Consider the following 16225-nt stretch of genomic DNA (forward strand, 5'->3'; position numbering starts at 1 on the left):
ATTTCATTCCATTTGCTTCAATCACTAGTGCCAAAGTGATTGTAAAAAACTGTAAATGTCATACGTGCAGCCCTCTAAATGATTGTCTCAACCCAAAGTGGTCCCCTTACAAAAAATAGTGAGTAACACTGTTCTACACAATGGTGCTACCCGCTGTTGAGGCTACTGTAGACTTTCACTGCAAAACAGGGTGTTTTCATCAATTATTTGTTGACATTTACAGTGCATTCAGAAAGTATTCAGACCCCTTGACTTTTTCCACATTTTGTTATGTTCAGGGTTGGGGAGTAACGGATTACATTACAAAAAAAACAGTAACTGTAATCCCGTTACATTAACAGCAAAAATATTGTAATCAGATTACCAATACTTTTGAAAAACTAGATAATTACTTCAAGGATTACTTTTAAATTCAGAAAGGATGTTAGCGAAACAAATTATTTGACACTTCTCTGTTTTCTTAATGACATTCAAATCAGCAAATGTGTTTGATGGGTCTCGGGAAAAGAGCTGGAGTAGGTTTTTGTAGGCTACAGTCCAAGCTATGTCTTCCAATGGTGCGACTGCTGTCGGCATCTAAGGATTATCCAACTTGAATAAACGCTTGGAAGTAAGGATGACAGCAGTGTTGTAGTCTACAGCATATGGATATCAAGTATTATTGATATCTACATAGCGCATTGATGTAAATCACACAGCTGCTCTCTCATGTAGCTATTTGTGTCTTAAGGATTGTGGTTGTTGTGGATGGCTGTTCACAAATCTAAATGTGGATTTGAACCCAATAATGGTTGAATTCAAGAAGTTTAAACTGCCTATACATTGTTTTTGAAACCAGTGGACAGCCAGTGAAAGATGTGCTCTTACAATAGCTGCATAGTGCAGATCCAAGCCTATGGAATAAAAGTGGGGCTTTTATTGCTCAATCTAATTTATGCTAATGAACAATTAATCCATAGGCCTCATGGACACATGTTCAAACTTGTACACTTTTGATAGACTTAAAAGGGCAATCTTTAGTTGCTATCTATTTTTGGACGTATATGTACATTATATAATAAGTACCAGTCAAAAGTTTGGACACACCTACTCATTCAAGGGTTTTTCTTTATTTTTACTATTTACTACATTGTAGAATAATAGTGAAGACATCAAAACTATGAAATAACACAAATAATCATGTAGTAACAAAAGTGTTAAACAAATCCAAATATATTTCAGATTTTAGATTCTTCAAAGTAGCCACCTTTTGCCTTGATAAAAGCTTTGCACACTCTTGGTAAATTGTGGATGGGCCTGAAACCATGCTTGCACCATTTGAGCATGGTGGAACCTGACATTATCCCACACAATGACATAAGTCACGCCATCAGCTCTACAGACCTGATTTAGCCCATCAAAGACGGTTACATTCAAACAGTGAATCATGTGGCTGCCTGCAACTCAATATTTAGAGTATATAGAGTAGAGAGCATTAGATTCTGTTCAACCAAACAATAGAACGGGCAAGATGCGTAATCTAAACAACGTTGACCGTGGTATGATTGTTGATGCCACCACACATGGTGATTCCAGCATCTCAGAAACAGCTGCCCTCCTGGGATTTTACCCACTACAGCCTCTAGAGTTTACAGAGAATGGTGCGATAAACAAAACACATTCAGTGAGCGGCAGTTTGGTGGCCAAAAGACCTTGTTAATGAGAGAGGTCATTGGAGAATGTCCAGACTCATTCAAGCTAACAGAAAGGCCACAAATGCTCCAATAACAGCTGTTTAAAACAGTGGTGTGCAGAAGGGCATCTCTTAACGTACAACACCGTGAATAATTCAGGCTGTTGTGGAGGCAAAAGGGGGTCCTACCCAGTACTAGATAAGTGTACCTAATAAAGTGGCAGGTGAGTGTACAGTAATGTCAAATCTGAAAACATGGTCTGGAAAAGTAGTACATGGGACCATAGAAACCGTGTCTGATAAAGAATGATGGTGAAATATTACATCCATAGATAATGTAGTCCAATTTGTTCATGTTCCACGGTAATTGGTGTCAATGGATCTCGTTATCCTGAAACTTTCATGATTGAAACATGGAAAACTATGCATTTAGAGTAACGCAACAGTTACTTATCATTTTGAGCAGTTGTATCAGTTGATAGTTAGATCATTGTACTGAAATGAATAGACAGTAATCTATGATGTAATGTGTGAATTGCATTTTGAAATGGTAATACTTTGATGTTAAGTTGTGTCATTTTGAACAGGTGATTTTAGTCCACAAATGATCTTAGCTTTATGTGTATTTATGTGTAATTGGAAAAAGTGTTGAGGTTTTTTTTTAATGCATTTTGATCATTGGTTGTGAGTTTTGTGTCTAGTTTTGAAAAAGAACATCAAGGTTCCCGAAATTAGTGCCAAAGTGATTGTAAAAAACTGTAAATATCATATTTTGTTAAAGGATTCCACTGTGTCTGTAGTATTCTCTCTACTAGTCCTTTTACAGTGATGTATTTACGTGTAGTAGCATAATGAAACATGTATCACATATTTTGTACTACAATATTTAATGATTGTATGAACAACTACACAGTGAAACTATCGGTATCTTGTGTGTGGGTGATCTAAATGAATGTTCCTATGGTATTTCATGATAAATAACTTATTTGAACCAATGGTTCTGCAAGTGCAAGGTTTCTTTAAAGATATGAATGCACAATGCAATGTTTTGAACACTGGACAGCCTGTGATACAAGTGATGACCATTTTGAGTTTTGTGTCTAGAGTTTTAAAAAATGACCACATGGTTCTGAAATTAGTGCCAAAGTGATTGTTATAAACTGTAAATTAGCTGAAATATCTAAAACCTGTTTCGCTTTGTCATTATGGGGTATTGTGTATAGATTGATGAGGGCCATTTTTAAAATTGAATCCAAATTAGAATAAGGCTGTAACGTAACAAAATGTGGAAAAGGGGAAGGGGTCTGACTACTTTCTGAATACACTGTTTATAGTTTTATAGTTTTTATAGTTTCATCTAAAAAGGATATGTTTTTTAATGTTACACTATTTTTATGTAATTTACTGAGGAGGATGGTCCTCCCCTTCCTCCTCCGAAGAGCCTCCACTGTGCTCTGTTTATCAATGGAAACATGCGTAGCCTCTAGTACATCCTAGAATCTCCACGTACGCCAGAATTTCAGTAAGAAATGTAAGCATGGTTGATAATGAGGCCTCTACTGTATTATAATTTGAGTTTCAGTTTTTGTTTGCTGTTTCGTTCATCGACATGTTTGTTATTTTTATTCGTAGACTCCATTTTGATCCTTACTCCTCCGCCACGAGGAGTAAGCACCGGCCAAGGCTCAGGCTTTAGAAAGAAAAGGCTTATAGATGTGTGGGAAATAGAATCCATTACTCTTGAATATAATAAGGTCTAGGTCAGGAGCTATGCAGAATGTAGACCTACATGTTTTACTCTATAACGTTTCTATTTTGTATAATGTGGCCAGCCGTTTATTAACCCCTGCCAGAAGTTATGCTTCCAGTGTTGCAGGTGAACAAGTGTAGTTCTTCTACAACTCCCCTGTTAGGCCATCTGTTTTTTAAAGCCTACTAAGGCAAGGCCCCACAAATTACCGGACTATTAAGTCCTTCACTGTATTTTGTTCATTACTTAATGTTGTTCATGTCGAGGGGACACAGCATGCATTCTTTCTTGGAGTTGGATCAGTTGTGCCACAATTGTGCCTGTCAGCGAGAAAATGTAATTTGTCAGGTTTCTTGGCTTCTCTCCAGGAAAGGCTTGACCTCGCGACCCTTCCCTTCAGGAGGTGAGCCAGTTACCAGAGGTATAAAAACCCGGTGTGTCCCCAGAGACTCCAGTCCAGTGGGTTCTGAAGACAAGGGCAACATTAAAGAAGTACCAAACTTACAAGGCTACGGTAAGATGTATTTTCTTTGCCGTTATAGTTTAAAAGTTGAAGAACAGAAGAGTAGTGAGACATAATGAGATATAACAATTAGCTTTTTAAGATGTAATCATTTGCTAATTTATGTCTCTTATTAAATTGCTTTCATCATTGCTTAATTTTCAGTGAATAAATCCTTCTATTCTGTCTAGAGATGACGATCTGGCAACTGCCTTCCATGCTCCTTGTTGTTATATCAAGTGTCTCTCCTCATCCTCATCACTTATTTGAGTATGATGAGCTGAGCCAGTATGTTGACAGCCATCAGGAGGAATATGTACAGGCAAGTTTCTAAACAGAATAATGATGTTGACTGTTTTATTATCGGATAATACAATATTCATTATAAATAAATACTGTGTGTGTGTGTGTGTGTGTGTGTGTGTGTGTGTGTGTGTGTGTGTGTGTGTGTGTGTGTGTGTGTGTGTGTGTGTGTGTGTGTGTGTGTGTGTGTGTGTGTGTGTGTGTGTGTGTGTGTGTGTGTGTGTGTGTGTGTGTGTGTGTGTGTGTGTGTGTGTGTGTGTGTGTGTGTGTTAGACTCTGAGGGACTGGGTTGCTGTAGAGAGCGACTCCAGTGATGTCTTGAGGAGGCCAGACTGCCATCGCATGATGGATATGACGGCTGAGAAACTACAAGCCATTGGAGGGAAGGTGGAACTGGTGGACATCGGCGTACAAGAGGTCCGTTTTCTGAAATGTGGTCAACTTAATGATTATGTTATAGGATCTTATTGTTTGCTTTTAGCTTAGTCTTTAAAGTCCTTTAGTAGCAGATCAGACTGTTTTGCAGAAAGAAATACTGAAAGTTGGGTGTTAACAGAAATGCTCCCTGCCTTGCAAACTGTATTCAGGTCATTTTCTGCATCTATCGTGTCTTTATCACCATGCTTAGCTGCCTGATGGCAAGACAGTGGCCTTACCCAAGGTGGTGACAGCCCAGTTTGGCAGTGACCCCAGTAAGCAGACAGTCTGTGTGTATGGACATGTGGATGTCCAGCCCGCTAAGCTAGAGGACGGCTGGGCCACTGAACCCTACAACCTGACAGACATCAACGGTAGGCTATGGCTTCCAACAGTAGTCTATGGTATCCAACAGTAGGCTGTGGATTCCAACGGTTGGGTATGGCTTCCAATGGTAGGCTATGGGTTCGAACAGTAGACTATGGGTTGCAACAGTAGGCTATGTTCCAAGGGTAGGTTATGGGTTCCAACTGTAAACTATGGGTTGCAACAGTAGGCTATGTTCCAAGGGTAGGTTATGGGTTCCAACTGTAAACTATGGGTTGCAACAGTAGGCTATGTTCCAAGGGTAGGTTATGGGTTCGAACAGTAGACGATGGGTTGCAACAGTAGGCTATGTTCCAAGGGTAGGTTATGGGTTCCAACTGTAAACTATGGGTTGCAACAGTAGGCTATGTTCCAAGGGTAGGTTATGGGTTCCAACTGTAAACTATGGGTTGCAACAGTAGGCTATGTTCCAAGGGTAAGTTATGGGTTCGAACAGTAGACGATGGGTTGCAACAGTAGGCTATGTTCCAAGGGTAGGTTATGGGTTCGAACAGTAGACGATGGGTTGCAACAGTAGGCTATGTTCCAAGGGTAGGTTATGGGTTCCAACTGGTCCTTCTGTAGCTCAGTTGGTAGAGCATGGCGCTTGTAACGCCAGGGTAGTGGGTTCGATCCCCGGGACCACCCATACGTAGAATGTATGCACACATGACTGTAAGTCGCTTTGGATAAAAGCGTCTGCTAAATGGCATATATTATTATTATTATTATTAACTGTAAACTATGGGTTGCAACAGTAGGCTATGTTCCAAGGGTAGGTTATGGGTTCGAACAGTAGACGATGGGTTGCAACAGTAGGCTATGTTCCAAGGGTAGGTTATGGGTTCGAACAGTAGACGATGGGTTGCAACAGTAGGCTATGTTCCAAGGGTAGGTTATGGGTTCGAACAGTAGACGATGGGTTGCAACAGTAGGCTATGTTCCAAGGGTAGGTTATGGGTTCGAACAGTAGACGATGGGTTGCAACAGTAGGCTATGTTCCAAGGGTAGGTTATGGGTTCGAACAGTAGACGATGGGTTGCAACAGTAGGCTATGTTCCAAGGGTAGGTTATGGGTTCCAACTGTAAACTATGGATTCCAGGCGTTCACAATCACAGCAATCAAATCAAATCAAATTGTATTAGTCACATGTGCCGAATACAACAGGTGTAGATCTTACAGTGAAATGCTTACTTATGAGCCCCTAACCAACAATGCAGTTTTAGAAAATATGGATAAGAATAAGAAATAAAGGTAACAAGTAATTAGAGCAGCAGTAAAATAACAATAGCGAGACTATATGCAGGGGGGTACTGGTACAGAGTCAATGTGTGGGGGCACCGGTTAGTTGAGGTAAAAATGTACATGTAGGTAGAGTTATTAAAGTGACTCGTGAAATGTATTATAAGGATTTTTTACAGTGCTTTACATTAATCCATTCTAGACTCAACACACAGAAACATCTATCTACAACTAACAGCCATGAGATATTGTAGCTAACGTGAAGGAATGAAGCAAGTACTTGGGTGTGGGATGATTTTTACCATACATATTTTAAAACTAATGTAATGTAACTGATGTAACTGATACATGCATGTTAAATGTCAATGTAAGGTAAACAGAATGGACATTTATTTGAAAATAATTACTTTGATTCTACCCCTAAGGACACCTCTACGGCAGAGGGGCGTCTGACAACAAGGCCCCTGTCTTAGCCTGGATACATACAGTGGAGGTCTATCAGGCCCTCAGCATTGTGAGTGTCCAGTAAGAAGAGATATCAGAGTGAACTCATAGGAGATGTAGAGACATAAGACGTGGTGAAACAAGTTAAGTTGCAGTCTATCTGCATATTATTAGTGAGCCTTCCTTTGTTATAACACTTTTTTCCCCCTCCTCCTCCTCTCCACCCCCTGCCCTCTCCCCATGCAGGACCTGCCAGTCAATGTGAAGTTCATCATCGAGGGGATGGAGGAGACCGGGTCCAATGGCCTGGACGCCATGATCGTGGCGCAGAAAGACACGTTCTTCTCCGACGTCGATTACATCATCATCTCAGACTGTGGTTGGCTGAGCCGACGCCCCGCCCTCACCTACGGGACCAGGGGGAACTGCTACTTCTTTGCTGAGGTAGGACGGGCTGGGGGCATTTCCAATTCTGTGGAACGTTACTTATTCAAGATCATTCATGAATAGCAATGGTGACTTTGTATGTTTGGTAGGTAGAGGGCCCAAAACAGGACCTACACTCAGGGGTGTATGGAGGCACTGTTATAGAGCCTATGACAGATCTGATCGGCATATTGGGTGAGTTTTTAACCTCTTTGAGTGGCAGAATGTAATACTATCTTAACACCTACTGTATAGCTATCTCTGGCTCATGTTTGCACGCAAAGCTATCGTTCGTGTGTCTGTGTGAGCTCTCTATTGGCACCAATAATAAAGTATTAGATGTCCCTACAAATGTGTGTCTATAAGGACTGCTTGTGTGTTGACCCATCTCTCCCACACCCAGACACACTGATCAGCCCCAGTGGAAAGATCCTCATTCCAGGCATCAGAGAGGCCGTCGCCCCACTCTCAGACGAAGAGTGGAAGATGTACCAGGACATTGAGTTTGACATTGAGAGCTTTAAGTCCAAGATTGGCGTCAGCCAACTCATGTACAGCAACAAGGTGATGCACAGGGGAGTGGATTAAAAAAAAAGCAATACTTTTTTTAAATTGTGTTCTTTTAAGGTTTTTGCTCCTCCTATCTCTGTTTCTCTGTTTGTATATAGCCAGTATGTATATAGCCTCGTTATTGTTCATTTTTGTTATGTTTTTTATTGTGTTATTTTACTGTCTTTTATCTATTTGTACATTTTCATACTTTTTAACTGCCTTGTTAGGAAAGGGCTCGTAAGTAAGCATTTCGTGGTAAAGTCTGCACTTGTTGTACTCGGTGCATGTGACAAATAAGAGTTGATCTGATTTGATTTCTCAGGTAGATCTGCTGGCCCATCGTTGGCGTTACCCTACCGTTACCATCCATGGAATCGAGGGAGCGTTCTCTGGCCCTGGCTCTAAGACGGTCATCCCTGCTAAGGTCATTGCCAAGTTCTCCATCCGACAGGTCCCCAACATGGACCCAGCAGTGGTCAAGAAACAGGTGGGTGGTACACGCCTCTCACCCAGTGCATTGTACAGTTGCAACAAACACAGTTACATGCAGTTACACACAGTTCACACACTATTTCAGTTTGGTTTCAGTTAATGAAAGAGATGTGAAGACTGCATGTATGCCTGTTACATATTTGTTCTGTTGTAGGTCACAGACTACCTGTACTCTGTGTTTGCCAAGAGAAAGAGCCCCAACAAGCTGAAGGTGACCATGATCATCGGGGCTAAGCCCTGGTTAGCAGACACCAAGCACCCCCTGTACGAGGCAGGGAAAGCAGCCGTGAAGAGAGGTACAGTTAGACAACTCTGCTCTGGAGATGTTCAGAGGACGTTTCGTATGCTGTGTGTGTGTCTGTATGAACAGTGGTCATAGGGGTAATGATTACTGTATTGTAGCTGACTGTGGACATTTATTGCACAACAGTAGCTTCACAGTGAGAGTTACCAGACATAGATACATATCCTTATCACTAAAAGAAGCCAGTGTGCTGTGGTTCTACTGTAGACCCATCAGTGGTTAAGGAATGATAGTGCAGCGGTATTGTAATGTTTGTGTAGCAGAAAGGACTTGGAATGACAATCTCGCGAAGAGGTAGCCCTGTCTGAGGCTTGTATTCCCAAATGACAGCCTTGGACCTTGCAGAGGTACTCTTGGTCTAACGGTTAAGATATTGACTTGGTGAGCAGGAGACCTGGCTTCTAATCCCACTGGTTGCAGTTGGTATTCCTCTACAGCAGGTATAATACATTATGACGCAGTCAGACTTGTCATTGTTTTCCTCTAGTGTTTGACGTGGAGCCAGACCTGATCCGTGAAGGGGGAACCATCCCCATCGCCAAGACCTTTGAGGACGTGACCGGGAAGAGCATCATCATGATGCCTATCGGAGGCTTCGACGACGGCCTCCACTCCCAGAACGAGAAGATGAGCAGGTTAGCCCTTCAATCTGCTAATACTGTACTGTATGTATACATTTTTTAACCCTGAACATTTACAGATTTTTACCCATGCACACACGAACACACACACACAGATGTAACAACAGTCTTATTGCTGTTTAAAGGATTGGTTGAGGACATATTGTTTTCTCTCACCCATTCCTTTCCCAGGTACAACTACATAGAGGGGACCAAGTTGTTCATCGCGTACCTCCATGAAGTGGCCCATCTCAAGAAGGACTGAGAGCACCTCTTTTCATCACCACTGTTAAAAGACAGTTCTATAATGTTTAGCTTGTATGCGATCCCATCAGTGGAGTCTGGCTTTGTTTAGATTCTTTCCTGACGTTAACGTGTAACTTTTCTTGTTTCTTTCCCTCTAATCAAAACATTCCAGAAACCCTGTGAGTTCTTGGCATCTGATATAGCCTCAACACTCTGCTTCTCTCTCTCTCTCTCTCTCTCTCTCTCTCTCTCTCTCTTCTTTCTATATCTTTCTTCCTCCCTCACTTTCCTCCATTCTCTCTCAATGTCTCTCTCTCATTTTCTCTCTCGTTCACACACAAATATCTACTTGAGACAGTAAATAAAACTGGTTTGACGCACTATATGTTTTCTTAATCTTTTTCATCCGGGATTCTTTAAAAATAACATTTTCATGTGTTAACCAAGATATAAAAACTGTTTCACAATACCACCACACCACCAAGACATAAAAGTAGCCACAAAAACGAAGAGCAGCAAAATTGCAGTTCTCTCTTTGTCTGGCACATGGACACTCTTTTCGTCAGCATTATGGTGAGTCTTTACTATTTTAGCAAAACATGTATACATTTTTTTCAAGGACTTCCTTAATTAAGTACACTACAAAGACTTTGTCATGGAAAAACAGAAGTGGCTGCATGTGCATGAGGAAGAAGAAGGGTGAAATTACTTAACAGAAAAATGTGTCTGATATTGAACATCAATATGATTGTATGATGACCTGAGTGGGGTCGTGAGTGTGTTTGCATGCATAACAGGCTTTGCATGAGCAGCTACCCTTGCTGGTGTAGTGTACTGTAGCCTAGATATTGTTAAAGCAGTATTATGGCATCACCAACTGTACCAACTTCTGGGATCATCCTTCCCGGTCTCTGTATTAGTTATGTTAGAAAGTTAAACAGTAATCCCAGTTGAGACAGTGCTAAGTCGCGTGTTGTGTCATACTGCACCCTGATCTTTGATCCTCGAGTCCAATCAAGTCAATCAGAAATCAGAGACTACCTACAACCATAGAAATGGAATTACTAGAACAGACAATTCCATTCAAGTCACTGCTGTGTGTTGTTTTGGAATTCTATTTCTATGCCCCTACACTCTCTGGAGGAACATGGAAATCTAAACTCTCCAAACAACCCAGACCTGTACAGGTATGAGTCAGTAGCTCCCTCTCTCTCCTCTGGTCCATCACCCCTAAATTCTTTCCCTCTTCCTCCCTCCCCATTCATCTACTCTCTCATGCTATAGGGAAAGGTGGATGCCTAGTCAGTTGTACAACTGAATGCATTCAACTGAAATGTGACTTCCGCATTTAACCCACCCCTTCTGAATCAGAGAGGTGCGGAGGTCTACCTTAATCCATGTCATCGGCCCCTGGGAACAGTGGGTTAACTGCCTTGCTCAGGGGCAGAACGCCAGATTTTTACCATGTCAGCTCTACTCCCCTCCCTTGTCCTGTCATCTCCCTCCTCTCTTCTTTTCTCCTGTCATTCCCCCTCAGTGAGTAAGACAGTAAAAAGGGGGTTGAATGAACTGGCCCACACAGAGAAAGACTGAGACGGAGAGAGAGGTAGTGTGAATACAGATGGAGTGCTAATGCAGTGGAGATGTGTCCAACCAGGGCTGAGAGGGGCCGTGGCTGTGAATTGTCCAGTGTCTGGACCAGACTAGAGCAGGCTCCTGTCCTACTGCTGCTCCTGTCCTGACCCCAGCTGTGTGACAACTAACGCAGAGATCCCTGCACAGGGCTACGAGCTGACCTGGCACCTGTCTCCTTTGTCTGTCTGTGTCCCTGCCCTTGGTCCGGTCCTCTATAACTGGCCTCTATCAGGCTCCTACAGCACTGTACTGATCTGTGCTCAGTGGAGAGACATGTCGTTAGCCCTCTCTGAGACCCCCCCTCTCTCTCAAATACCAGCCCACAGCACTGAGGCAGTCTCCATTTCCCTCTCACCTGTCTCTCTAATTCTTCCTCTCTCCACTCCCCCCCCACCCTCTCTCATCCCATTCTCTCTCTCATCTTCCTTCCTTTCTCTCATACTGCTCTCTCATCCCCCCTTACCCTATCTCTCTCTCTCATCCTGCTGAGCTCGTCTCTCCTTCTCTTAAATACCTGCTCTCTTAATCACTGCTTAGCTCCCCTGACCCTGCACTGGAACCTGCTCCGCCGCAGTTAGCTAACCCACTTTCTGCCATCACCACTGTCTCCAGAGCTGGTCTCTCCAATATTCCCATGCACTGGTGTCACATCAAAATCCTTCCCCACCCGTTCAGACAAACCTTTTTCCTTTCTGTTTCCGCTATTCCCCTGCAATGGTATCCCGTCAAAATCAGCCCCTCTTAATGAGTTAACCTGCATCCTTCCTGTTTCCCCTATTCCCCTGCAATGGTATCCCGTCAAAATCAGCCCCTCTTAATGAGTTAACCTGCATCCTTCCTGTTTCCCCTATTCCCCTGCAATGGTATCCCGTCAAAATCAGCCCCTCTTAATGAGTTAACCTGCATCCTTCCTGTTTCCCCTATTCCCCTGTAGTGGAAGGATGCATCTCCTTCATTCCTCTTTCCTCCAGGTCTGTCTCTGGCTGTGCGTACAGAGAAGAGCAACAGATCTAATGTAGTCTGTTCCTCTCCAGCCTCCAGGCCTGACGGCCTTCTGCCATCCCTCCACCCATCAGTAAGACATTAATCAATGGTCTGATCCAGACCATTCAATAAGTCACATTCAGTACTGCTGCTAACTCACAATCTCTCTCTCTCTGTGAAGAAACCAACCAATCAGTCTTCTCCCATGAGGTGATGTAATATATACCCATGCACCACTGAGTGGTGTGTGTGTGTGTGTGTGTGTGTGTGCGTTGGGGGCTGCTGCATGTCTTTAGGAGGCGGGCGGCAGCAGGCTTTATTTCCGCCCCATCTCTCTCATTACTTGCGGTTACTTGGAGCTTATGGTCGTGCGTGATGCGATCTATAAAAAGCATCATTTTCCTCAGCCAGTGGTTTTTGTGCTTGAGCGATGCATAGTGTACTTTCTGGGGTTGTTTCTTTCTTTTTGACCGGACAGCCCTGGGCGCCAACGAGCTCTGGGAGCCCATGCGCCTGTCTGACATAGATAGTTGTGACAGTAACCCTCTAAAAAGTCATTAAGAATCTTTTTAATGTACTAGGAAGCTAAGCATTTGTTTCTTGGCCTTCAAGAATGTGACTGACCAAAGTGCCTCGGGCCTTGGGAAATAAATGAACTGATTGAAAGTGGAAAGGGATATCGGTGAACAAATGCTGTTGTCAAGGCTACGACGGTGCCAGTGCAGTGAGTGGCGCTTACTCAGGAGTTAAAAAACGTGTGTCGGATCGAGAGCCTAATGCTTCTTAAGTAGGTCTTTATGAGTTTTAGTTTAGAAAACGATTTCTCCACAGAAGCGACAGTTACAGGGATGGTTATAAACAACTTGATTTGCAATAGCAAGATGAGGGGAACTGGGCAGAAGGGAGTAGTGTTGCAGAACTGCTAGATTTGAAGCATCTTTATTTGAGCCTCTCATTCTCCTTAATTGCCAGACTCAACAGGTTACGTAAAGAGATGACCTGAATAGGAAGCTCTGGGAACAGGTCGTCTGGATACTGGACAGACAATACATTGGCAGACGCAAACAAATGTATCTTGAGCGGACAAAAGTCCTTGAGGGCTCAAACAAAAAAGGTGTGTTGTGTGATTTTCTTCATACTGGTGAACCGACGTTTAAGTTGTGTGGTTCCAATATTAACAGTCCCTTATCTCTGGTATATCTTTCTATGCACCATTCAAGACTAAGTTGAAATTGTGTGCGGCGCAATGGACATATAATGCACAATGTCTGGATTGTCAATACTCAGTAGAGAAAACAGTGGGGTCTGTAACCTGGACCTACAGGCCGTGGTGAGAACGTTTGCACACAAAAATGCAAGCCGACGCAGCCGCATACTGTAGCTACTACAGGACTCTACATAGAAAAAATGAGATTGGCATTAATAAACTGGTTTTACACAAAACAACTTTCTATCCAAGCTGGGAGAGAGTGCGAGGAATGGCTCATGTCGTGCAGGTTCAGGTAGGATATACAGGACAGTTGTATATCAAATGAATACATCAATTGGTTGCTGATTAGTCTGCTGTTGTATTGAAAATGTATTTTACCGTATGCAATGTTTGAATTGCCAACTTTTAATTACCGAACAAGTAATTACATTCTTGTTGCCAGACAGCAGTCTAAATGGACGCCCTACGACAACGTGTATAGCATCGTGAAATGTTAGGTTTAACATGAGAAAATGACGACCAAATATAGGCCTTCAATAAATAATAATATAGGCCTTCCATTAAGTAAAGCTATAGGCTTTCTGTGGTGCCAACTTTCCATTTCTGTCAATGGAAAGGTTGAGCTATCTGTGGGGGATGGGGGGTGCGGGCGCTGCTCGTGTACAAGTGAGCAGTGTGTGGAGAGAGTGAGGGCTGAGGGGGGTGGTGTGTGGGACGAGAGGGAGGGAGGAAAGGAAGGTGTAGTAGATGAAGAATGGGAGAGATGGCTGAGAAGAGAGGTAGAGTGGTAGGAAATAACTATCAATCTCACCAGTCGATGTGTCTGGAGTCATGAGCCTTGCAATATGACCAAACTGAGGGAAAGCACACACCGTCCGGGGCTTATTCAACGGAGCTCAATTGGGTGTTCAGTAGCTAGGAGAGAGCGGGCAGACGGACTGTCCTGTTCTACATTCTGGTAGCTTGAAGCAGGAGTTGTCATTCTGCTGTCTCGCTCTGTCAGTCACCACCACCCCTCATCCTCTTCTCCTTCATCCCTGGCTGCATCCCTCCCTCCATTTATCATCCTCCTGCATGGACTCCAGAGGTCTTTTTGTTTTTGTTTAGTCGTTCTGCTATTTTGTGGGTGAGGGGGCTGAGACTAAAGAGAACCTGCACACTGCCCTCACACTGTTTAGGAGGAGACGTCATTGGCATGTTTCCTTGATGTTGGAGAGACCTTGTTGAAATGTTGCTCTGACATTATTAGGGCGTTTGTGAGGGAATGGGGACGAGCAGCTCAGAGGGAGAGTAGGACATTCCAGTGACGTTCAACACTGCTGTTAGAGCCTCAGCACACACACTCCAACATGCAAAAACACATCACGCGGAATACAGTGCAGACTGCTGACATCATCCAACCCCTCTTCTTGTCTTCTCTTTGTTTCCCCCTTCTTCCCCTCTCCATCTACTTTCTATCTCAATCTGTCTCATCCTCTTCTCTCTCTCCTCTCCCTTCCCTCCCTCCCCTCCTACAGAACCCTCTGTGGTCCCCTCCAACGCAGGCGTGGTGGCAGGTGCTGTGATTGGCTTCCTTCTGGCCCTTCTCCTTGTTGCCGCCCTTATTGCCGTCCTGGTCACCCGAAGCCGCCGGCAACAGCAGGGTTACCGCGGCAACCCAAACCACAGCTCCTACGACATAAAGTTGCGCGTCTTCGGTGGCGGCAAGAAGGGGAGCAAGAACGGGACGGGTGCTGGCGCCGGGGGCAACGGGGCGGACGGCAACAACAGCCCCATCTACGTCTACAAGGAGGGCTCCGCCCATGATGGCCTGACTGAAAAGGCCAATCACCACGTGCCGCTACACCTGGGGAGGCATGGTGAAGGGGGGGTTGCCACGGCGCAGGACATCCTGCTGAGCGGCGAGCTGGACGAGGCAGAGCGGAGAAAGTTTGACCAACTGGAGGATGACGAGGAGAGTTACGACCACTTTGGAAGGGGCGGGCCCATCCTGCAGCTCCGCCCAACACATGACCAGGACGGAATCATGGGTGGTTACCTTGACGACGACATGGAGTCTCAGCGCGACGGGTCGGTCATCTCACGGACTGCCGTGTACGTGTAGAGAGAACGGGCAGAGGAAGAGGAGGAGGAGGAAGGGAAAGCAGGATGAAGAAGGAAAGGATGAATGAAAATGTCCTCCTTCTAGAGGAGTCGGTGGTGTTGAGTTCTCCTCTGGATCATTTGAAATATATTAACGACGACCAACAATGCAGCCCATGGAGGGAGCAAGATGAAGTGGCTGAGGGAGGGAATGTACAGAAACAAGATGGAGGACTGGTGTATTGATAATACAAATCTTTTTCTCTGGTCTCAATATGAAAAGTGGATCACTTGGGATCTATCTACCAAAACAAATGAAAGAAATCCTGAAACTATCTTCCTCACTTTGCTGCTCTGTCTGTTGTGTTCCTCCTTTCCTTAGCTTAGGGACCTTGGAGATTGAAACCTCCAGAGAGACACATTGCGGTAGGGACTTGTGGGTAAAATGGCATCTCCATGCACCTGTTCCCACGTTAGAAACTCCTCACTAAAATATTCATTCTTATCTCCACTAAACGCACAGTAGCAATGTAAGGGGTGTCATGATGATACCTGCTCCCTGCTATTCTCGTCTCTCTCCTGTGGGACAACGTTTGTTCCGGCCACAGTAGCCTTGTTTCTGCTGTATGTGACAGTACTGGGGAAGGGGAAGGTTGACAGAGGAAGTGGTCGATGTAGTTGTGGTTCAGTAGAATGTCAGACTCTCTCTCGTGTCTGTATGTTGCAGTAGGCCTCCTCATTCTCTCTGCTATTGTGCCATCAACTGGAAGTATGTGCAGAATTTAGTTTGGGACATTCTGAAATGATAAACAACTTACTGAAGGAGGTAGGTCATCTAGATGAAGAGTGCATGAAATGGGAATTGATAGAGGGAACTGTACAGCTGTTCTCATCTCTGGTGAGACTGGGAGAGAGGGGTTAGGATGAATTGATAGAGGGAACTGTACAGCTGTTCTCTGGAGAGACTGGGAGAGAGG

General features: G+C 44.0%; 1 protein-coding gene across 2 annotated transcripts; it reads left to right on the forward strand.

The window, feature by feature from the left end:
- The first annotated feature begins 3790 nt into the window (after positions 1 to 3790).
- On the forward strand, positions 3791 to 9720 carry LOC123997919 (cytosolic non-specific dipeptidase-like). Of its 2 annotated transcripts, none has more exons than XM_046302646.1 (12): positions 3791 to 3936; positions 4116 to 4246; positions 4501 to 4644; positions 4856 to 5018; positions 6679 to 6767; positions 6944 to 7141; positions 7234 to 7318; positions 7527 to 7687; positions 7998 to 8162; positions 8322 to 8463; positions 8959 to 9106; positions 9284 to 9720. In XM_046302646.1, exons 2-12 carry the CDS (start codon positions 4118 to 4120, stop codon positions 9354 to 9356), a joined length of 1497 nt encoding a protein of 498 aa, XP_046158602.1. In that variant the 5' UTR covers positions 3791 to 3936; positions 4116 to 4117; the 3' UTR covers positions 9357 to 9720. The 2 variants fall into 2 exon arrangements, with proteins under 2 accessions (XP_046158602.1, XP_046158603.1); XM_046302647.1 differs by having other exon boundaries at positions 3792 to 3936; positions 4090 to 4246.
- The last annotated feature ends 6505 nt before the right edge of the window (positions 9721 to 16225 follow it).

The sequence above is a fragment of the Oncorhynchus gorbuscha genome, linkage group LG15 (assembly GCF_021184085.1).
Source record: "Oncorhynchus gorbuscha isolate QuinsamMale2020 ecotype Even-year linkage group LG15, OgorEven_v1.0, whole genome shotgun sequence".
In the NCBI taxonomy this organism is placed as follows: Eukaryota; Metazoa; Chordata; class Actinopteri; order Salmoniformes; family Salmonidae; genus Oncorhynchus; species Oncorhynchus gorbuscha.

Excerpts from the sequence above, each read along its gene's own strand:
- LOC123997919 (XM_046302646.1), top strand. The coding sequence starts at position 4,118 with ATGACGATCTGGCAACTGCCTTCCATGCTCCTTGTTGTTATATCAAGT. Across the intron at positions 7,319-7,526 it reads AGATCTGATCGGCATATTGG|ACACACTGATCAGCCCCAGT; the intron begins GTGAGTTTTTAA and ends TCCCACACCCAG. Across the intron at positions 8,464-8,958 it reads GAAAGCAGCCGTGAAGAGAG|TGTTTGACGTGGAGCCAGAC; the intron begins GTACAGTTAGAC and ends GTTTTCCTCTAG.